The sequence below is a fragment of the Magnolia sinica genome, chromosome 7 (assembly GCF_029962835.1).
Source record: "Magnolia sinica isolate HGM2019 chromosome 7, MsV1, whole genome shotgun sequence".
Lineage (NCBI taxonomy): Eukaryota > Viridiplantae > Streptophyta > Magnoliopsida > Magnoliales > Magnoliaceae > Magnolia > Magnolia sinica.
The window spans coordinates 11,996,055-12,016,610 of record NC_080579.1 but is presented as its reverse complement, the minus strand read 5'-3'; the positions used below and the strand labels follow the sequence as shown (position 1 = coordinate 12,016,610).

Sequence of the window (20,556 nt, the reverse complement as noted above, 5' to 3'; positions counted from 1 at the left end):
TTTAGATGGTATGGCCCACCCAAGTTTTGAATCAACGGCATTTTTGGGATCCAATGAGAACATCAGTGGTGGGTGGGCATGAAGACTGAATTGGACGTCGTTAAAACATCATGGTGGGCCCCACATCTCGATTTGTATATTAAGCTTATTCTAGAAACTTTTGTATTTGATCCGTGGTACGCATGCGGGCTATTCCCGGTGTAGCCGGCCATTCCATATGGGGTGTTGATGGCTGTTGGCCGGTGGTGAGTTCAAAGGGGCACTGATTGGAAGCAGGGCTCTTGAGCAAGTTATAGTGGAATTGGGATACATCGAGCAAGTTATAGTGGAATTGGGATACATCGAGCAAGTTAACCCAATTCCTTTGGTTGGTACTGACGAAGTGCGGAGATATTCTTAAAGTAATGCATTTATTCTTTCAGTCTGGCCATCAGTCGTATGGTGCAAGCTTGAAGAGAAGTTCAGCTTTGACCCTAAGAGCTTGAAAATCTCTGTCCAAAACCGTCCTGTGAAGTGAAGGTCCCGGTCACTTATTATAGTTTGGGCCACGCCCCAATTCTTCACAACATGTTTTAAGAGCAGCTGTCCCACCTCTTCCTCACCACAAAGAAAGGTGTGGCCTTTACTTATATTAGAAAATTTAGATACTTCTAAGAATTTTAATCCAGAGTTGGTAATATATATTGTGTTTTGTATAGCAATTTAGAGTTAAGTGAGATTAAATGAAAGATTTCTCTATTTTTGTAGGTTCATTGTTTGATTTTGATGGAATTCTGTTGTGTTCGCCTTTACTTATATTAGAAAATATAAGTAAGGGAATTCTGTTGTGTTTGCCTTTTTGTAGGTTCATTGTTTGATTTTGATGGAATTCATTGTTTGATTTTGATGGAATTCTGTTGTGTTCGCCTTTACTTATATTACAAAATTTAGATACCTCTAAGAATTTTAATCCAGAGTTGGTAATATATATTGTGTTTTGTATAGCAATTTAGAGTTAAGTGAGATTAAATGAAAGATTTCTCTATTTTTGTAGGTTCATTGTTTGATTTTGATGGAATTCTGTTGTGTTTGCCTTTACTTATATTAGAAAATATAAGTAAGGGAATTCTGTTGTGTTTGCCTTTTTGTAGGTTCATTGTTTGATTTTGATCGAATTTTGTTGTGTTCGCCTTTACTTATATTACAAAATTTAGATACTTCTAAGAATTTTAATCCAGAGTTGGTAATATATATTGTGTTTTGTATAGCAATTTAGAGTTAAGTGAGATTAAATGAAAGATTTCTCTATTTTTGTAGGTTCATTGTTTGATTTTGATGGAATTCTGTTGTGTCCGCCCCGCGCCCCCCCCCCAATGTAGGAATAGTTAGAAATTTAGGCTGCTTTTGTATTTACAAGTGAATTGAATTGTATGGTTGAATTGACAGGAGGAAACAGCAAAGCATTATGATGTTTCCTTGTAATCATGATTCAATAGTATTCCCTAAGTTGTACTTATGTTCCTTTCAAGTTGAACTTGAAACAAACTTAATTGCGATTTGGAACTCGGTCTCTCAATATGGTTGCTAAGCAATGAAATAACAATTTCGTAAGTCTAATTTTTTAGGTTAATTGTTGCAATTTGATTGGGTGGTGGGTCCAAATACACCCTAGCTATCTCTCTCTCTCTCTCTCTCTCTCTCTCCCTCTCTCTCTCTCTTTCTCTCTCTATCTCTCTCCCCCCTCTCTTTTTGAGGTTTTGGAGTAGCAATTTAGAGCTAGTAGAGTGAGACTAAGTGTGGTAATTCTCCTTCTCTCTTTTTTTTTAAAAAAAAAATATTTTTAGGAGTTTTTTCTTCTGTTTGATGTTAATGGATTTTCTTTGTGGGTTTGGAGATTGGGAGAGAACATAGTTAACAAATACCATGTGGCAAAAAAGCAGTATGGGAAATATTTGTGCTTAATTCGATTCCAACCTGTAAAAAATTACTTCTAAAAAATGAAAATGTAAAAAATTAGAGAACAAAAAGTTTGGTTTAATGTGGTTTCAACTAAAAAGACCAGAGTGAAAAAAAGAAAAGAAAAAAGAAGCTATATATATGCACATATGTGTATATATGTTGCATACAAATAAGACTAAAGTGTTAAAATTAAAATTAAAATAGTGAGACTTTCGATGAGGATGAGTAATAATGTGCATAGCCAATTAAATAACGGATTAGTATGTTCCATTGATTTTGTCAAATCCTTTTTTCATAAGTAATTCATATATAAAAATTGATGGTAGTGACCAGTCTATATAAGTGAATTCCCCTTCAGTTTTTTTTTTGAATGAAATGAGATTTAAAAATAAAAATAAAAACATGTTTAATCTGGTTTTCCAAAAATTTTAAAAAAAAATTGTATTTTTTTTCTTATCTTTTTAAATATAGGGAGTTTTATAGAACTTCTATAGAATCTCTTTGTTGAACTTGGCACGTCGGAGGGGTTGGCTGTATGAGAAATTCAAGATGGAAGGCTATGATTTTGGCATCTATGTGGTCAGTTTGGTTAGAAAGGAAGAATAGGTGCTTTCGTAATGTCAAGTCCTCCCCCAAGGGTGTTTGTAGTAGGGTGGTGTTGTATATAAGGGAGTCGATCCCCTGATTGTAGAGTGTGTCCCCTGTTTGTAGAGTTTTCTTTCTTTTGTTTTTGTTTCTCTGTGTTTTTTTTGTTCTCTTGTTCTTTTCTTTTTTGCCTTTTGGCCCTAATAATATTTTCATCTTTCAAACAAAAGAAGAAGAAGAAGAAGAAGAAGAAAGAAATATAGGAAGTTTTAAATGTTTAAGCAAATGTTTTTTTTAAATTTAATATTAGGATTATTTATTTTTAATTTTTAAATATATGACATACTATTTTGAAAATGGTGGTGACTCATCCCTATTATGAAAGGCGAAGTTATATGGTAATCCAGATCGTCGCAAGCGATGACCCAATTGTGGATGGACCATAACCCAAAATCTCATTGAACTGATGATGGTAACCATCTAATTTTGCTCGCTGAATTTGGACTTCTCACTATTTTACTTTAACCATCCTGTAGGAAAATATAAGTAATTATGTTTGTGTGTTATCCATGTACTCTTGTGGACCACCATATGTTTTCTCATGTTAATTTGCTTGTGTATGTCTTTTTGGCTTACACAATTCCCTAACACCTCTCTCTCTCTCTCTCTCTCTCTCTCTCTCTCTCTCTCTCTCTCTCTCCCTTTTTTTCCCCTTCAATCTTTCCACTTTCTACCTGATATCAGGGCAAGTTCTTGGACCTCATAGTCTATGATGGTGGGGCCCACAACTGATGTCATTTGGCTGTATGGATGACATCAACATGGTTTTTGGGTAGCCATTTGAAGCAAAAAAGTACGAGAATTTGAAGAGCTTAATTTTAGAAGATTTATGGTGATTTTTCTAGGATTTTTGGAAGTGTTTCATGCAAAATAGATGAAAGTTGGGAAATGGTCCAGATTTCTATTTACCCGTGGGGGTTTTGTGCAAGGTATTCCATAACAGTAATAGTGGCCATAAGGGCTACCTCCTTTACTGTTATGATACAGGCTTTAATGGCCATTATGGTGCGCTTTTTTTTTTGGAAAAAAAAAACATGTTTCAGCCCCATTACAGTTTGTTACAGGCCATTTTTTCCATTACGGTTGTTACGACCCCATAATGCGCAATGGTTACCACCTTTACGTAACCATTTTGGAATACCTTGGATTTGTGTCTCATTTCTAGTCCAAGCCTGGACAAAGGAGGATGGTTACATCAGGTTGGCAGCCGACATGAAACTTTTGCCATGACCTTCTCATCATGAAAAAGAGCCGACCCCAATTTGTTGGGATGAGATTTAGATGATGAGTTAAATAAGTGAGATTATGTGGAAGGATGCTCCACTTTCTGTTGCTTAAAGTTTGGTTTAGATGGAATTCCTTTTTTAGGTATTTATCTCTTATGAGGATTAATCATAGAATAAGCTAGTTTTAGTTTCTTGAAGAATTTGAATTGGGTCTCATGTCTTGGGTTTTTAACAGCGATGTAGAGCTAATTGAGTGAGATTAATTGAACAAATTTCCCCATTTTGTCAATTTGTTGTTGGAATACCTTTCCTATTTTTGGTAGCAGAATTAGCCATTTAGGGGTTTTCTTTTTCTTTTCTTTTTTTTTTTTCCTTCTTTTTGAAGAATTTTCATCTTGGTCTGATGTTTTCAGCTCGTGGAATAACACTTAAGGCTAGTTCTGCGAAATGGTCATGTTTTTCCTTTTCCCCCATTTAGTTGGTTTTTTCATCTGATTTTAATGGAAATCCTTATTGGGCTTTCCTTTTTAGTGTGAAAAAAGTGATTTATAGGATGCGTTTTTCATTTTCTTATGTAAACCAATGAGAAAGTTAGCCAATTTTACCATCTTGAAGAATCCTCATATGGGTGTCATTTAGACATTGATATTGAGGAGGTTTCTCTTAGAACTTTTGATTTAGAGTAATATTTTTATCAATCTGATTTTCTCAATTGCTTTTGTGCGGTTTTCATTGAGGAAAAGTATCTGGTGCTATCACTTAAAGTTACTGATGAAATCTTGGCAAGGACTGTTGTTCGTTGATTTCTTTCCTCCCACAGCGAAAATGGGATGCCCCGGATATCTCCCACATTGGAGTCTGTGGCCATTTATTCTTTGGTTTTTACCCATTGAATGAGGACCCTTGTGGTATTTATTTATTAACCATCAATTTACAGACTGAGGTTTTACGGGGACCCGTCAGATCAATAGTCTTGAATCTCTTGATCGTTGAAACATGGTCCACTCGTATTGTCATACAAACTCCTTGCTGAATGATGTCTGCATATTCTCTTGCAGAGGATCACATAATTCATCTGGAACAGAAAGCGCATTTTGGATATATGATGCTCGGGCTGAAAGCTTGTGCTGTACTGTTCAGGCCTTTAGTTTGTACTAGTGAGGGCCATTGTTCAGCGATCCAAACCACTGATATGATGGCCCTGTGCCAAAAATTACGCACTTCGAAAATTTTCTAACCCTTCAATGGGTGGCCAGCAAATCAGCAGTTGAAATCACTAAACCATGGCTCCACATGTTCAAACACAAGAACCTAAATGTACTGTATGAACTCTCGACCGGAGCAATGTGTAATAACTCTTGTATCTGTGATCTTCCTCATACACTAAGTCAGTGAGAAACTCATAAGTGTGACTTGGCCAAGTTTCGGGAGTACTCGTCGAGTCCACTTGCTTACTTGGTTGATTCGGCAACACTTGAGTTGAGTTACTTGCCAGTCAAATGTTCTTTCAAGAGGAAAATATAAGGTTGAGGGTGGGGCTGTAAACGGGTTGGACATGGTTGGATATTGCAATATCTGCATTCGATATCCGACTTGGACATCGGATATGGATACAGATTCGGATGTTGTCCAAAGAAGTTAGATACAACTATTATTCAAAGTAGGGTATAACGCAGATAGTCGGGTAATCAGATATCTGGTTTTTATATATATATATATATATATATATATATATATATATATATATATATATAAGATACTGAATTTATTCAAGACCAGAAATACCAAAAAGGGGGAAAAGGGGGGAAAAAAAGGAAGTAAAGAATAACAGAAAAAGACAAAAAGAAGAAGAAGAAGACTACAAACAACCTCTTAAGGCACCCAATCCCTAATACATTGATCAAACCTGCTAATAACCCTAATACAAGAACAATTCTAATTCTGAAGGCAGCGATCATTCCTCTCACCCCATAAGGAGCAAAGAACATCAAGCAGCGCAACTCTCCATTTTCTAATTGAAAAAACTAAAAAGTCAAATACCTAATAAAATTAATAAAAATACCTAAACATTTTTTTAAAATTCCATAATATAATTAGCTAATATCAAGTTACAAATCATAAAACATCTAAATAAAAACTCATTGGCTTTGACAAAAAATAAAATAAATAATAGGTGACCATATCAATCTTATCATCCATGTCAACATTGGCCAACTTCTAATTGCGTAATCGGATTTTTTTTTTTTTTTTTTTGGAATTTTGGGTAGAAGTCCCATATCCGTAAATGATTTTCTCAGGTTGGAGATGGCGGGTAATCAGGCAACTGGATATCCATTGCCAGCCCTAGTTGAGGGCGAGAATCAAACTTAGACGTATGTTTGGAAAATAAAAACCTTTAATCAATGCAATTAAATGTGAATTGGTTTATCTTTTTGCTATTACATTATATATTGTATTTGTTACTACAAATATTCAAATCTAATTATTAAATACCGAGTCGAGTCTTTGAGTCAACCTGACCTAGTTGGACAACGAGTTGAGTTTGGGTTTTTTGAACTATGACGCAGATACCTCATAACTGTTTTTACAGGTAGAGTTACTTGCCAAAGCCAATATCCAACAGATCCTGCCTCTTTTTCAAGAACAGTCGCTGCTAGCATCACCTCAAGGAGACTGTCCTCCAAGGTCCCCAAAAGCACCGATTCGTCGTCATCATCATCTGAGAGTAGTCAAGATGACTCGGAAGCTTCTTCCAAGAAGGACAAGGCATGTATAAGTAACTGAGTGTGATGTAAATGCTCCTGAATTTTCTTGTCCTGCATGTTCATGCTGCTTATTGAGTTAGCTGGAAAGTAACTCTTCATGGTAATATATCTGGAATTGCTGTTAGAACTAGGACCGGAATCCTCGACAACACCTGTTTTACACAGCACAAATGCTGCGGGGACCACCATGTTTTATATGTAAAATCCACTCCATCCATCAGGTGTTCTCCTTGATGCTAGTACCTGGGGACAAAAATAGCCAGATCCACAGCTGAGGTGGGCCATGCCACAGCGAACAATGGGGATGGATGCCAATATCGGATTGTTTGTGGGGTTGCCATGGTGTTCATGTTTCATCAAACCTGTTAAGCAAGTTTAACTCACCAGGATGAAGAAATGATACAAAAATCAGCCTAATCCAAGACTCAGGTGGGCGAATCCACATGAACTTATTAGGAACGATTTTACCTTGTTCCCATTGTTGTGGCCTGTTGCAGTTTTTATCAGCCAATCTTTTGCATGTAAGGTGAACATGTTCTCACCTGACATATGGAGTGGATTTTGCATATGCCCATGGTAGGGTCCACAAAGCTTGGTTGTTTTATGGGCTATGTAAAACAGGTCTTGTAGAAGATTCTGGTCTGTGGAACTATAGAAAGCAACGTTTTAAAACATGAACTAGGCCTCAACCCGTTCTCATGGGTGCTTCAGTCCAAATGTGTCCAATCAGCAGTTTGACGAGTTCCACTCCTAGCATTATAAATAAATAAAATGGTTCAAAATCAGTAATTAGACATGTAGCATATTTAGTATTGTGTTTTGTCTGTATAAATTTGTGATGTGTCCCAACTGCCGCAACTCATTTTGAATTTGTCTGTCATAGAAGCCAAACCAGGAGAAACATCCGATCGGGATGTGTGGACCACTTGGAGTGGATGGTTTGATTGGTTTCTTGCCCAAAAAGGGTTTCTAGGTGATCCGACCGTAAAATTGCTCCAACTGCCTGGTCTAGTCCAAGTTTGAGAAAACTGATAGACAGAAAGAGTTGTTCGATACTCTGGATGGGCATGGCAATTGGCAGCCAGTAGAAAGTATACAGCCATTGTAAACGTGGCATATGTAATACTGCAGTACAAACTGTGGTCCACTGTTGATGGTGCAATAGCCTGAAATTATATTTATTGGAATTTGGGTTGGGAACATCGGGTTGGGTCTGGTTGCAGGTTGGGTACTCTTGAGGTCGGATGGGGCTGGGTCAACCCGACTGAATCAGCCCGGGGTGCACCCCAATGAAGTGGACATGTGTTATGGGTTTCATAAACTGTTTCATGCCTGCCTTTTGGTTTTATTTTCATAAGATCTACATATCATACGGTTTTGCCACCAAATCACTCATTGTGAAGCTTCTTGAGACAACTTAATTAGCTGGGTCTTTGGGGAGGTGCAGAAATCACATTAATCAAGCTAGCATTTTCCCACTACCACCCCAAAACATGCTTTACTTGTAGTATATTTATCTTTCACTCTTTTATTTTTAATTTTTTAAAGGATCTTCTATTGTTTTGCTATGTTTCTGATAGATTATCCTTAGACCAGTGCCAATGATCTGAAACGATATTTGCTCAAATGTGTAGGTTCCTTTTGGATACACAAGGAAAGATGTGTTACTGATTGGCCTTGGGGTGACCGTGATAGGCGTTGGTCTGAAAAGCGGATTGGAGGTATAATTCTGTCTTACCCTTGGACTGTGTTTGGATGTACAATTATAGTGAATTGCCATATTCAGTTCGAATGAGAGGAAATAACCAAATTGCAGTGAGTAATCATAACAAGTTTACGTAACCTCAATTGCAGTTATACATTCCTTTCAGGCCAAACTCGAAAGTAATGTGATTGCAGTTGCAGTTGAGGAATTGAGACTTGCTCATTAGCAAATTTTTTTAAACACACAGGATTCCAATCCATGGATGTGGGACACATGATTTAGTGATCCACATTGCCCCAGAAACCTCCCAGATAGGAAGATCTTAACCTTTTGATATATGGCCATTATTTCTATCAAATGTGAAACATTGCCATACTTTCTTTTCTCTTGACCATCTACTTGCAGCCCACCATATTGAAGGATAGGATCTTCTAAAGAATCCTATATCAAAAGGTGGGACCAATCTGATAAACGGTTTGGATCATCAAATTATGGGCTCCACACAGGGAATCATGCTTGTCACCAGACTGCACATTTGTCGTTAACCAGGAACTTAGCCCCTCAAATATGAATACTAAATAATGTGATCTGATTTGGTTTGTTGCACATGATTGAACTAATTATTGCAATCCAGTTTATAGTGCATCCAAACACATCCTTATTTATTGGGATTTTTTAATGAAAAATCACTAAAAAATATATAATTTATGAAAAACGGCCTTGACTCGGAAGGATATGTGTGGAGTGCAAATTGACAAAAATGCTCTTTATTTATTTTCTTCTAAGAAAAGTGGCAAAGCCAAGCATTGCAGGGCCCATGTAATGTGTTTACGACATCCAATTTATCAAACAGGTGGACCCACCATGATTATCATATGACCAAAGAGGCCAATAAAATCATCGGGTGGGCCACATCATAGAAAACAACATACACCTCCCAAAGATCTCCAATTCCACATCTAGACCACCTGATAATTGGATCAGCACAATTTTTTGGGGCATTTGATCATTCTGGTGGGGTGCACCTTTTGGACAGATTGGATGTCATACACAAACTGCGTAGCCCCACATTGCTCGACCACGCTATTTTTTTCGGAAAAAAAAAAACTGACCAAGTGCATTTTGTTCATTGTGCCATCCATCCATACGGTCAAAAGATCCTTTTGAAAATTGAAAACATTCAAGGCCTTGTCTTGAGATGAAATTCTTTTCTTTCTTAGTTAATCTCATAGCGGCATTGTTCTGAAAATTTTCATTCCTTTGTTCATCTCTTCCACATGCAGTATGTCGGAGTTGACACTTTACAGGCGGGCAACGTCGTTCAGTTGGTGATGGTGTTGGGGCTAACAGTGGGATGGATTGCTACGTACATCTTTCGAGTCTCAAACAAAGATATGACGTACGTGCAGCAGCTACGTGACTATGAAAACAAGGTCATGCAGGTATGCGTACTCGATTGCATTTGAATTCCTTTGGGACTGATGCCAGCTCTAGTTTCTATAGTGTGAGTTTTTACCTAGATCAATGAAAAACACCCTTTTATTTTTCTCACGAAATATTCATTATTTGGTCGAGCATGTTGCTTGGCCTAACAGAATGTAGATGTGGGCCTTGTGGTGATCGAAATGTGGTTTTAAGACAGATGAGTATGATGTGACCCGTCCGAGTTAACTCGTACTCATTAGGACCAAGGTATTCAAAATCGGTTATGTAACAGCTGTAATGGCTGTTACGTAATGGTAATGGTCATAACCGTTACACGTTACAGGGTCGAAACGGCTGTAACGGCCATTACAGAAAAAATAGGCCATAAAGGCCCTGTAAAGGCCCCATAACAGTCCATAATGGCCCTGTAGCAGACCGTAATGGCCCCGTAATGGTCCCATAATGGTACCCATAACGGCCGATACGGGGGCCGTAACGGCCTGTATCATAACGTAATGGTGGTGGCTGTTACGGCCACCATTACTGTTTTGGAACACCTTGGTTATGACCCAAGTCACCCCCCTTGGTTGGGGGATTCGAGTCAATTCAGCCTCGATTCAGGCGAGTCCCGACTCAACTCAGGACCGAATGAGTTGGTCCAAGACGCGGGTCTTTTAATCATGGATCTAAACCATTTTCTACTGTGTTTCTTCATTGATGGGAGGTACCCATCTATTTGGGCACCTATTCAACCTAGAACTCTGGAGTGGTTGTGCATTTGCGAGCCGCCAATGAGATGGCTAGGACCATACGATAGGAGAGATGTTCGATCATGACCCTTCCTATTGTGGAATCCATTAGATGAACTGTTAAGATTACTTAAAAGGTTGGCCCACCCTTTCCCTATGCTAGGTTGAAGAAATGTCTATCAAAAGAGCATCATAAGAAATACATTTTTTTTAATAACTTGACTGTCTTCTCAATTATCACTCCATTGAGAGATGTCTCATTGCCTGGTCCAGATATCAGATGTCTCATTGTCAGATCCAAGACACCCATCAAGTGGTCCCACAATGCAGATGCCCTGGCCCAGAAATAATGCTGTCCCACTCACATCTGGGCTACAATGCACGAAACAAATGGATGGTCAATGAAAACTTGGCATGGCCATCCTTCAGTATGTGGCCCATCTGATGAGTGGACCAGTGCATCAATGCAACCTTGCATATGTGGTGCCTTGCAGAGGGGCTGCCTTAAACATGCATTTGGGATCAACAAACCTCCAATTTCAAAATCAGTGACAGTATACTCTGAGATTATGATTTTACCATTTTGCGATAATAAATATCCAATTCTTCCTTTTCCCAGAAGCGGTTAGAGGGACTAACTGAAGCAGAGCTGGAAGTATTGCTTGAGCAAGTCGAGGAAGAAAAGCAGCGGCTAGCGAGCGGCAAGCAGGTGAAATGAGACCTTTTACCTCTTGTAATTATATTCCTTTACTCCCATTACATTTTTCTCACTTCAATCTTCATCGAAGTCGAGCTCTCTCTCTGTTTAGATTCTGTACAGACAATGATTATATTCTGAAAATACCATGATAATAGATAGCATCATGCATGATGTGTTTGGCAGACCATGGTCCTTGGATGCCTTTCTCAGCCCTTGTATACAATCATATTTGCAGTTCTGTTAATTGCACCTGGACTGGTTAAGGGTGTGTTTGGATGCTCCATTAAAATGAATTGTGATTCTTTCAATTCATTAACGGGGTAGTGACATTTTAAATTCATAACTGTGTCCAAACTCTATTTCAATTCGGACTTGAAATGATAGGAATTGCAATTTTAATACTTCCAGTCATTTCCAAATACTGGATGGAATTTGTATGGCACCAAATGCAATTCCATATCACCTAATCTTATGGTCTAAACATGCCCTTGAAATGAGAGCAAAGATGGAATATGGGACATGCAAAGAGATTAAGATGGTAGCACATGTAGCATTTATGACGAGTGTGCATATTGACATATATGACATATGGTTCAATACTCGAAGATTAATGTCAAGTTTAAATAGCGCATATGGATGGATGGCATGGATAAAATAGATGCATCAATATGAGGCCCACAGATGTGGTGGATTTGAAAATCGATCAAAAATCCCTCGTGGGACCAAATGTAATTCCATAGCACATGATTCCAATTTTTCTCGTCGTCTCCAAACGTTGGATGGAATTTGTACTAATCCCACGTACCAAATAGGTAAAGAGTTTTCATCTTGAATCAACTCACTCTTGATAAGACCTGTTCTTAAATTAATCAATCTTTATTTTTCTTGAGTTTTGTGTGTAAATGTTTAAGTTTGAGAAACTATGTGCAAGCATTTTTATTAAACATGACTTCTCTTGTATCTAGATCATTCTCAAGAGTTGTGTGTAGAATCTATGTTGGGTGGCTATAGTTAGTGCATGCTGAGGCCCACCATATGTATGGTGGTTTTATATTGGGATCACACCATAAGCCTGTCACACAAGATAGTTTATTAAGATGCATGGATTATCTCAAAGAAAGTGACTTAGTCTACACTTCAATCTAGAGTTGTACACGAACCGAGTAAACTCGGTTAACTCACTCGACTCAACTCAAAACACCTCGATTTGATTCGAGCCAAGTCGAGCTATTTTTTTAGCTCAAAAAAAACTTCGAGCCCAGTCCGAGCTCAACTTAGAACTTGACTCGGTTTGAATCGATTCAACTCAGATCGATTCACTTAATATAAATATTTTGTAAATATTTATATTTAAATATATTATATATGTTAAAAACCCTAAAATCTAAACTCGAACTCAGCTCGTAGGCTCAAACTCGAACTTGGCTCGAGCTGGCCTAAACTGCTGAACGAGCCGAGCCAAGTTCGAGCTGGGGTAGCCTGCTCAACCTGGCTATGGTGTTTTATAATTTGAAATAAATAGGTGTAGGGTCTTAGCATTCTGATTTATTTTGGTTGTTTATTTCCTTAGCCACAAATAAATGTGGCCCACTTGATGACCGGATGGACCTGATTTTCTTTGAGGTCATTTTTGTGGTGGGGCCCACATCAAGCACAAGTTAGATGCCCCAAACATATCCTTCAAGCCTAATATAGCACCATTTCGAAAATGGTGGTGGCTCATCCTTGCATGTGGCACGGATGGCAGCTATCTAGACCATTCAAATTGTGGGGCCCATTGTCGATGTAGCATATCTTAAAATCAAACTGAGCAAGCAATCCTACCCATCCAATTAATAGCTATGGTTAAAAGTAAAATAGTCAGTCCAAATTCAAAGGGTGAGAAAATCAGATTGTTAATGTTATCATTACGGCCCAACTTTTCGCTTATTGCCCATCCACAGTGATTTGGACGGTCTGGATTGCCTTACAACTATTATATGTACCCTGTGGAAGTGTCACCACAATCTTTTGAACGGTGCATGTGAAGAGGGAATTGCAAGTCCTGTATCCTTCTCCAGTGACCTACCTAACTTGAGAATGGTTATGGCACATGCAATATTGTTGTACACGTGTGAGATCCTGTCCATTCATTAGGTGGGCTCATGAGCTTGCCATAGCACCTAAGGAAGCGGATTGGCTGGTGTACCTCACAGCAGCTACATAGCTGCTGTATTGACGTCAGCAAGTTCTGTGGGTCTGATCATGAGTCATGTGTTATATCCAAACTGTCCATCCATTTTGCGAGCTTGTCTTAAGGCTTGAGACAAAAAATAAGGCAGATCTAACTATCAAGTGGACCACACTAAAAAAAGCAATGGGGGATTGAACGTCTACCATTGAAACCCTTTTTGGGGTCACAGAAGTTTTGGATCAATATGAATTTTTTTTTTTAAGGTCTCTGTGAACTTATGAACAGATTGGATGGAAAATAAATGTTATGGTGGGCCCTATGAATTGTTTAATGGTGAAAGTCATTATCTCCGCTGCTATTTGTGGTGTGGTCCAGACGATTGGATAATGCTCTAAAATGATATTTAAAAATAGATGAACGGTGTAGATATAATAAATACATCACGGTGGGGCCATGTAACTTTGATCTCCTTTGAACCGTACTCGGAGCTCGAGGAGTGTCGGTGCTCCTCTTCGGAAACGAATTGGCTAGGGCTGGTGGTCGGTGCTCTGTGGGCTCCACCATGATGCATGTGTTTCATCCATTCCGTTCATCAAATTTTACATATCATTTTAGGGCCTTACGCTAAAAATGAGTGGGATATAAATCTCAGATGGACCACACTACAGGAAAACAATAGTGATTGGATATCCACCATTTAAATCCTCCTAAGGCCCAATGTGCCTTTTATTTTACATCCAATCTATTGATTAGTTCATACAGACCCAGATGAAGGAAAAATACAAATATCAGCTTGATCCAAAACTTTTATGGCCCCCAAAAAGTTTTTAATGGTCGACGTTCATTCAACACTATTTCCTGTAATGTGATCCAATTGAGATTAGTATACATGTAATTTTTGGTCTCATACCATAACATGATCTATAAAAATATATGGACGGCATGAATGAAAAACAAACATCATGGTGGGGCCCACGGAGCACCGACCACCAGCCATTGGCTGGTGTCAGGGAGAGTAGCCAATCCATTTCCCTCGTCTTCGCAGGACACGTACCTACAGCAGCTATATAGCTGGTGTAAGGTACAGCAGCCAATCCGCTTCCAGCACCTAAAGTAAAGGGCAGTCCACTGATCAGGTGGGCCATGTACATTACCTACTCCTTCGTTCCTTTTGACCCTTTATTTTTATCATACACTTATGGCCCACCTGATGGAGAGAGGGAAAGACCTTTGGCCTATTTCTGTTGAACACGATCCATGATATCAACGGTCCAGATCACTGAGAGGTGTGGGTCCCATAGTATCCTCCACCTAAGGAACATGAATTTTGGGTATGCAGAAGCTGAGCCGTTGGTTTAGAATCTACACAAAATTGGTCTCTTGGGCCCACTTCCACAAAAAATATCCTCCATTGGACAATCCTATCCTTTAAATTTCTCTCCTGCAAACAGACAGTCAGGATGACATTCATGATCAACTGCAAAAAAGGCCCAATATTAGAGTGCTAAGATCATGCAATATGGTAGGGCTGAAAGTTGGGTGGGTTCAACCCGGCCGACCGTGACCGACCTGACATTGGGTTGGGCGTGGGCAAGATGTATCGGGTTTGGTATCGGGCTTGGGCCAAACAAACGCTAACCCGATAAAACTTGGGTTGGGCTTGAGTTGAGGTCCCGGGTTGCCCAACCCAACCCAACCCAACCCGACCGAACCCGATCAGTATATAAGTTCCTCTTAAATTAATTATAATTGAGTGTGGATCGTCTGTATTGAAGGTACAGGAAATTTTAATGCCATTGGTCCGTGTCATTTTCAATTACTCGAGCTAACAAGATACATTAGATTTCTCTTTCCCAAATAGACTGCTTGATCCACAATATGGCTTTTAAAGTAGTTGTCCTATATTTTAGTTTATTTGTTTAGAAAACATGTTTTATTTTTTCAATAAATAACTACATATATAATTAATAAAATTATAAGTATAAAAAATAAAACTTGCATAAAAAATATAATAAACTAATGTAATAATGAAAATATTAGCATATATCTACCCGACCAACTCAGCCAACCTGGCCAAACCGCTTGGGTTGAGCTTGGGTTGAGAATTCCCAAGCTGAGGTTGGGTTGGGTTCGGTTAGGGTTAAGGTATAGGAAGCTTGGGTTGGGCGAGGGTTGAGCGCCAACCCGACCCAACCCGCCAGACTTTCAGCCCTACAATATGGGATGGTTTTGGGACTTGGTCTACCTATGGTGGGTCCTATCAGACCAAGGGTCTGGATCACTGAAACATGGGCCCCACTTATTCAAACTGAAAACCCACGTATGTGTACATCTCGGCAGGGCTCAGCAGACCAATGGTCTGGATCAGGACATCATAGGGCCATTTAACTGAAGGCGTTTGGGAGGAAATATGTGATCCTCGACCCGAGGACATGCACGGTAAAACTTTAATACTCTGGAAGAGTGTGATGGATGATACGCAGGCACTTAAAAAATTCATACGCGGCATACAAGTAAAGAAATTTAAACTGTCCAAGTTATGGTTCCAGTTTAGATGTATTATGAACCACAAATTAATGATTATTTGAATATCACCGTAGGATTCGCAGAGATCAATTGGACAGCTAAGAAGGAAAAATAAAAATAAATCCAATAGTCCTAATTCAACTAACAAGTGTGCATGAATCAAAGGCTAGGATTGTTTAAACAATCTTATTTTGGGACTGAGACTTAGCAACAGGGTATTCTATCATTTACTTGGTTTAATTCAAGTTAATATGTGCCACGTGTATAATTTTCTGGTTGCCTGTATATCAAGTGTCATACATTGGCTGTGTATCATATAACTCCCGCTGTCGGATCAATGCTTGGAAAATCCTAGCCTTTGGTATGAAGAAAACCACAACGGAAAGGTGACTGTTGAAAACTTATGCTATTAGATTATTCTAAAACTTGGATCAACGGTCTAAATTATTGATTAACGATCATAGAGAGAGAATAGTCTAATCTGGAAATTTTTTGAGGGATATTCCATCCATGCTGAGGTTCATAATATCAACGGTCTTGATCATAGATCATAAGACCCACTTTTACAAAATGGACGCATGTTTTAATGCGCGAGTACCTTACTAATACCCCGAGGAATTGTATAGGACGCAAGGATTTAGCCCCAAAACACCCCTACTTCAAAATTTCCTTATTTCCTCTCCCTCAAAATCCAAAAACCTCCATCGAAGCCCAATCCCTGCATCCAATCTTCCCCACCAAACCCCATTTCCCTAAATCTTTTTCATATTTAGGCCATCTATTTACCAAAAATTATCCTTTCATACCCAATTCCCTCAAAACCCCTCATTCCCTAAACTTGTCTTTCTCAAGGAGGCGTTTGGCACAGGGTATTAGATGGGATTAAGTGGGATAGAATTGTATTTGGTCTTGTTCATTTCCATCCATCATTTGAAGAGGATGGGAAAGGTTGGGATGGAATTACATCTAGTCCCATGGAATTGCATTTGGTCCATGCAGGATCTCCGTGGATTTTAAAATCCATTACACATGTGGGCCCCACATTGATGCATGCGTTTATCTATGTCGTTCATCCATATATAGCGTTTACGTGTGACATAGTAGGTATATATGTGTACAAGTGAATGACATCCGTTGTGAATTTATCTGTTGATTACAATTCCATGGTCCACCAAACATGATTTTACTTAATTCGAATTTTCCAGTAGCAAAATTTTTATCCCAAACATGGGATTGGATGGCTACAATACCATAATAATTCTAGACATGTAATCATTGTGCAATAATCCACAAACCAAACGCACCCTAAGGGGATAACTACTCCTTATCCATGAAGCTAGAAATTGAGCGAGGCAAACCGAAAATTCAAGGAGGCAAACTGGAAATTGAGTGAGGCAAACTAGAGATTGAGCAAGGCAAATTGAAAATTGAGTGAGGCAGCCTAGAAATTGAGCGAGGCAAACTAGAAAATCGAACGAGCTAAACTGAAAATTGAGCAAGGCAAACTAAAAATTTAACGAAGCAAGCTGAAAATTGAGTGAGGCAACCTAAAAATTCAGCGAGCAAATTAGAAACCGAGCGAGAGAAACATGAAATTGAGGGAGGGAAACTAGAAATTGAGTGAGGGAAACTAAAAATTGTGCGAGGCAAATTGAAAATTCAGCGAGACAAACTAGAAATTCAGCGAGAAAATTAGAAATTCAGTAAGGCAAACTGAAAATCAAGTGAGGCAAACTAGAAATTCAGCTGGGCAAACTAGAAATTGAGCGAGGCAAATTAGAAATTCAGTGAGGTAAATATGAAATTTAGCGAGGCAAACATGAAATTGAACGAACATCAAAGGAATTAAGCGAGGCAAACATGGAATTCAGCGAAGGAAACTGGAAATTGAACAAGGCAAACATGAAATTGAGTGAGGCAAACGTGCAATTCAGCGAGGTAAAGATGCAATTCAACGCACATCAAAAGAAATTCAGTGATGCAAACTGAAAATTCAGCGAGGCAAACATGAAATTGAGCGATGCAAACATAAAATTGAGCGAGACAAATATAAAATTCAACAAGGCAAACATGAAATTCAACAACCCTCAAAGGAAATTGAACGAGGCAAGCATGAAAATCAACGAGCCTAACTTTAAATTGAGCGAGGCTAACATCATATTGAGTGAGCCTAACATCAAATGAAATTGAACAAGCCTAATGTGAAATTGAACGGCCCTATAATGAAATTGAGCAAGGCTAACTTGAAATTCAGCGAGGCCAACATGAATTTAAATGAACTTCAAGTGAAATTGAACGAGCCTAATACATAATTGAATGAGCTTCACATGAAATTCAACGAGTACTTCGGTGAAGTTGACCGAGCATTTCATGAAATTGACAGAGCGGGTCATAAAATTTACCATTATATTACATGAATTTGTGGAAATTTCCGGTCATATTTTTATCATTTCTCTGTTAAATTCATGAATTGCTCGGGGAATTTCACCAATCATACACAGGGAATGTCGTCGATGACTCGATCATATTGCCGAGAAGTAGGTCAAATAGACCGAGAACTCTCGCAAATTGGAAATAAGATTGCTCAGTACGCTCTTATCGTACCGAGTTAACTGATTGGGCTCGCCTTGAATGTACGTGGACTATCCACGACGTTCATCAATTTTTCCATCTAATTCAAGGGTTTGAGCAAAAAATTGTAGCATATCCAAATATCAAGTGGATCATACCATAGGAAACAGTGATTCCATCGTTGAAACCTTGCTAGGCCCCACAGTGATGTTTTATTTATAGTCCATCATGTTCATAGGATGATGTATACATGGATGAACCAAAAACCTAGATGCAAGCTTGATCCAATACTTCAATGGCCCACAAAAATTTATTTGGTTTAGGGCAATATATTAAAATATACTTGTGGTGCATGCTTTCTTCAGCAGAGGCACCATTTTTAGAAAATCCAGAAAATGCTAATGTATGAAGAGGGTGCGATCCAATGCAGGGGTATTTCCATCCAAATAAATGGGTTTTGCAAAAATGGAGTGGATGGTGCAATCCAAGGCAGGGTATTTTTCTCTAGAAAAAGGGGAAATTGGAAATTAAGCGAGGCAAAGGGGAAATTGAGCGAGGCAGACTGGAAATTGAGCGAGGCAGACATGAAATTGAGCAAGGCAAACTGCAAATTGAGCAAGGCAAGCATGCAATTCAGATAGCATCAAAGGAAATTGAGTGAAGCAAATATGAAATTTAGCGAGGCAAACATGAAATTCAGGGAGGCAAACATGAAATTTAACGAGGCTAACATGTCCCAATCTTTGGAAAAGTCCTTGTATAGTAATAGTGAAAAGCTAACCACTCATTTAGCATCCATGAGAAGTAGAAAAGTATAGTCATTGGAGAAGAAAAGTCTAATTCTCATCTCTTTTATTGTCTGTCTCATTCTTCAGACAAATCCTTATATTGCATTGAAGGCCAAGTGGAACATGAAATGACTTATAATTCCAAGTCAAGTCTATGATAATATAGACTTGAGAAATGGAGATGACTCTTCTTTTTTCCAATAACTTTCTCTACAATTAAATAAAATGGTAAAAGATCTAAATTTTGTGTTTTCAATTAATTTAATTAATTTTCTTTAGGTGAAACATTTTAAGTTCACATGTGCAAAGGTAATTTAGGGCATGCAAAAGTTGAAATTGGGCCCAAATTAGGCACTTAGGCCAATCATCGCGGGGCAAACTGGAAGTTGAGCGAGGCAAACTGAAGGTTGAGTGAGGCAAATTAAAAATTCAGTGAGGCAAACAATATAATTGAATGAGACAAACTGAAAATTGAGCGAGGCAAATTAAAAATTTAGTGAGGGAAACTAGAAATTGAGCGAGGCAAACTAGAAATTCAGCGAGAAAAACTAAAAATTGAGTGAGGCAAACTAGAAAATTGAGCAAGACAAACTGAAAATTGAGCAAGGGAAATTAGAAATTGAGTGAGGCAAGCTAGAAAATGAGCGAGGCAAACTGGAAATTGAGCTAGGCAAATTAGAAATTGAGCAAGGCAACCTAGAAATTGAGCAAGGCAACCTAGAAATTGAGCGAGACAAACTAGAAAATTGAGCGAGGTAAACTGAAAATTCCGCGAGGGAAACTAGAAATTCTGCGAGGCAAACTGAAATTAAGCGAGGCAACCCAGAAATTGTGCAAGGCAAACTAGAAAATTGAGCAAGACAAACTGAAAATTGAATGAGGCAAACTGAAATTCAATGAGGCAAACTATAAATTGAGCGAGACAAACGTGCAATTCAACAAGTACTAAAGGAAATTGAGCGAGGCAAACAGGAAGTTCAGCGAGGTAAACATGCAATTGAACGAGCATAAAAGGAAATTAAAAGAGGCAAATTAGAAATTGAGCGAGGCAAACTGAAATTTTAATGAGGCAAACTAGAATTTTAACGAGGCAAACTAGAAATTGAGCGAGGCAAACTACAAATTCAGCGAGGCCAACTAAAAATTGAGCGAGACAAACATGAAATTGAGCGAGACAAATAGAAAATTGAGCGAGGCAAGCTAGAGATTGAGCGAGCCATACTAGAAATTGAGCCAGGGAGACTAGAAATTGAGCGAGGCAAACTGAAAATTCCGCGACCCAAACTGAAAATTCAGTGAGGCAAACATGAAATTGAGCGAAGCAAACTAGAAATTGAGCAAGACA

The 20,556-nt window shown here is 38.5% G+C and overlaps 1 protein-coding gene across 2 annotated transcripts in view; it reads left to right on the top strand.

Annotated features, from left to right (window-relative positions):
* The window catches only part of LOC131251066 (GCN5-related N-acetyltransferase 6, chloroplastic-like), a 35,202-nt gene extending 25,486 nt beyond the window's left edge, over positions 1-9,716 (top strand). For both annotated transcript variants that reach the window (XM_058251549.1, XM_058251547.1), the window contains 3 exons: positions 6,400-6,575; positions 8,209-8,295; positions 9,563-9,716. In XM_058251549.1, coding sequence (XP_058107532.1) covers positions 6,400-6,575; positions 8,209-8,245 — 213 coding nt within the window. In that variant the 3' untranslated portion in view covers positions 8,246-8,295; positions 9,563-9,716. The remainder of the gene's footprint in view (positions 1-6,399; positions 6,576-8,208; positions 8,296-9,562) is intronic.
* The last annotated feature ends 10,840 nt before the right edge of the window (positions 9,717-20,556 follow it).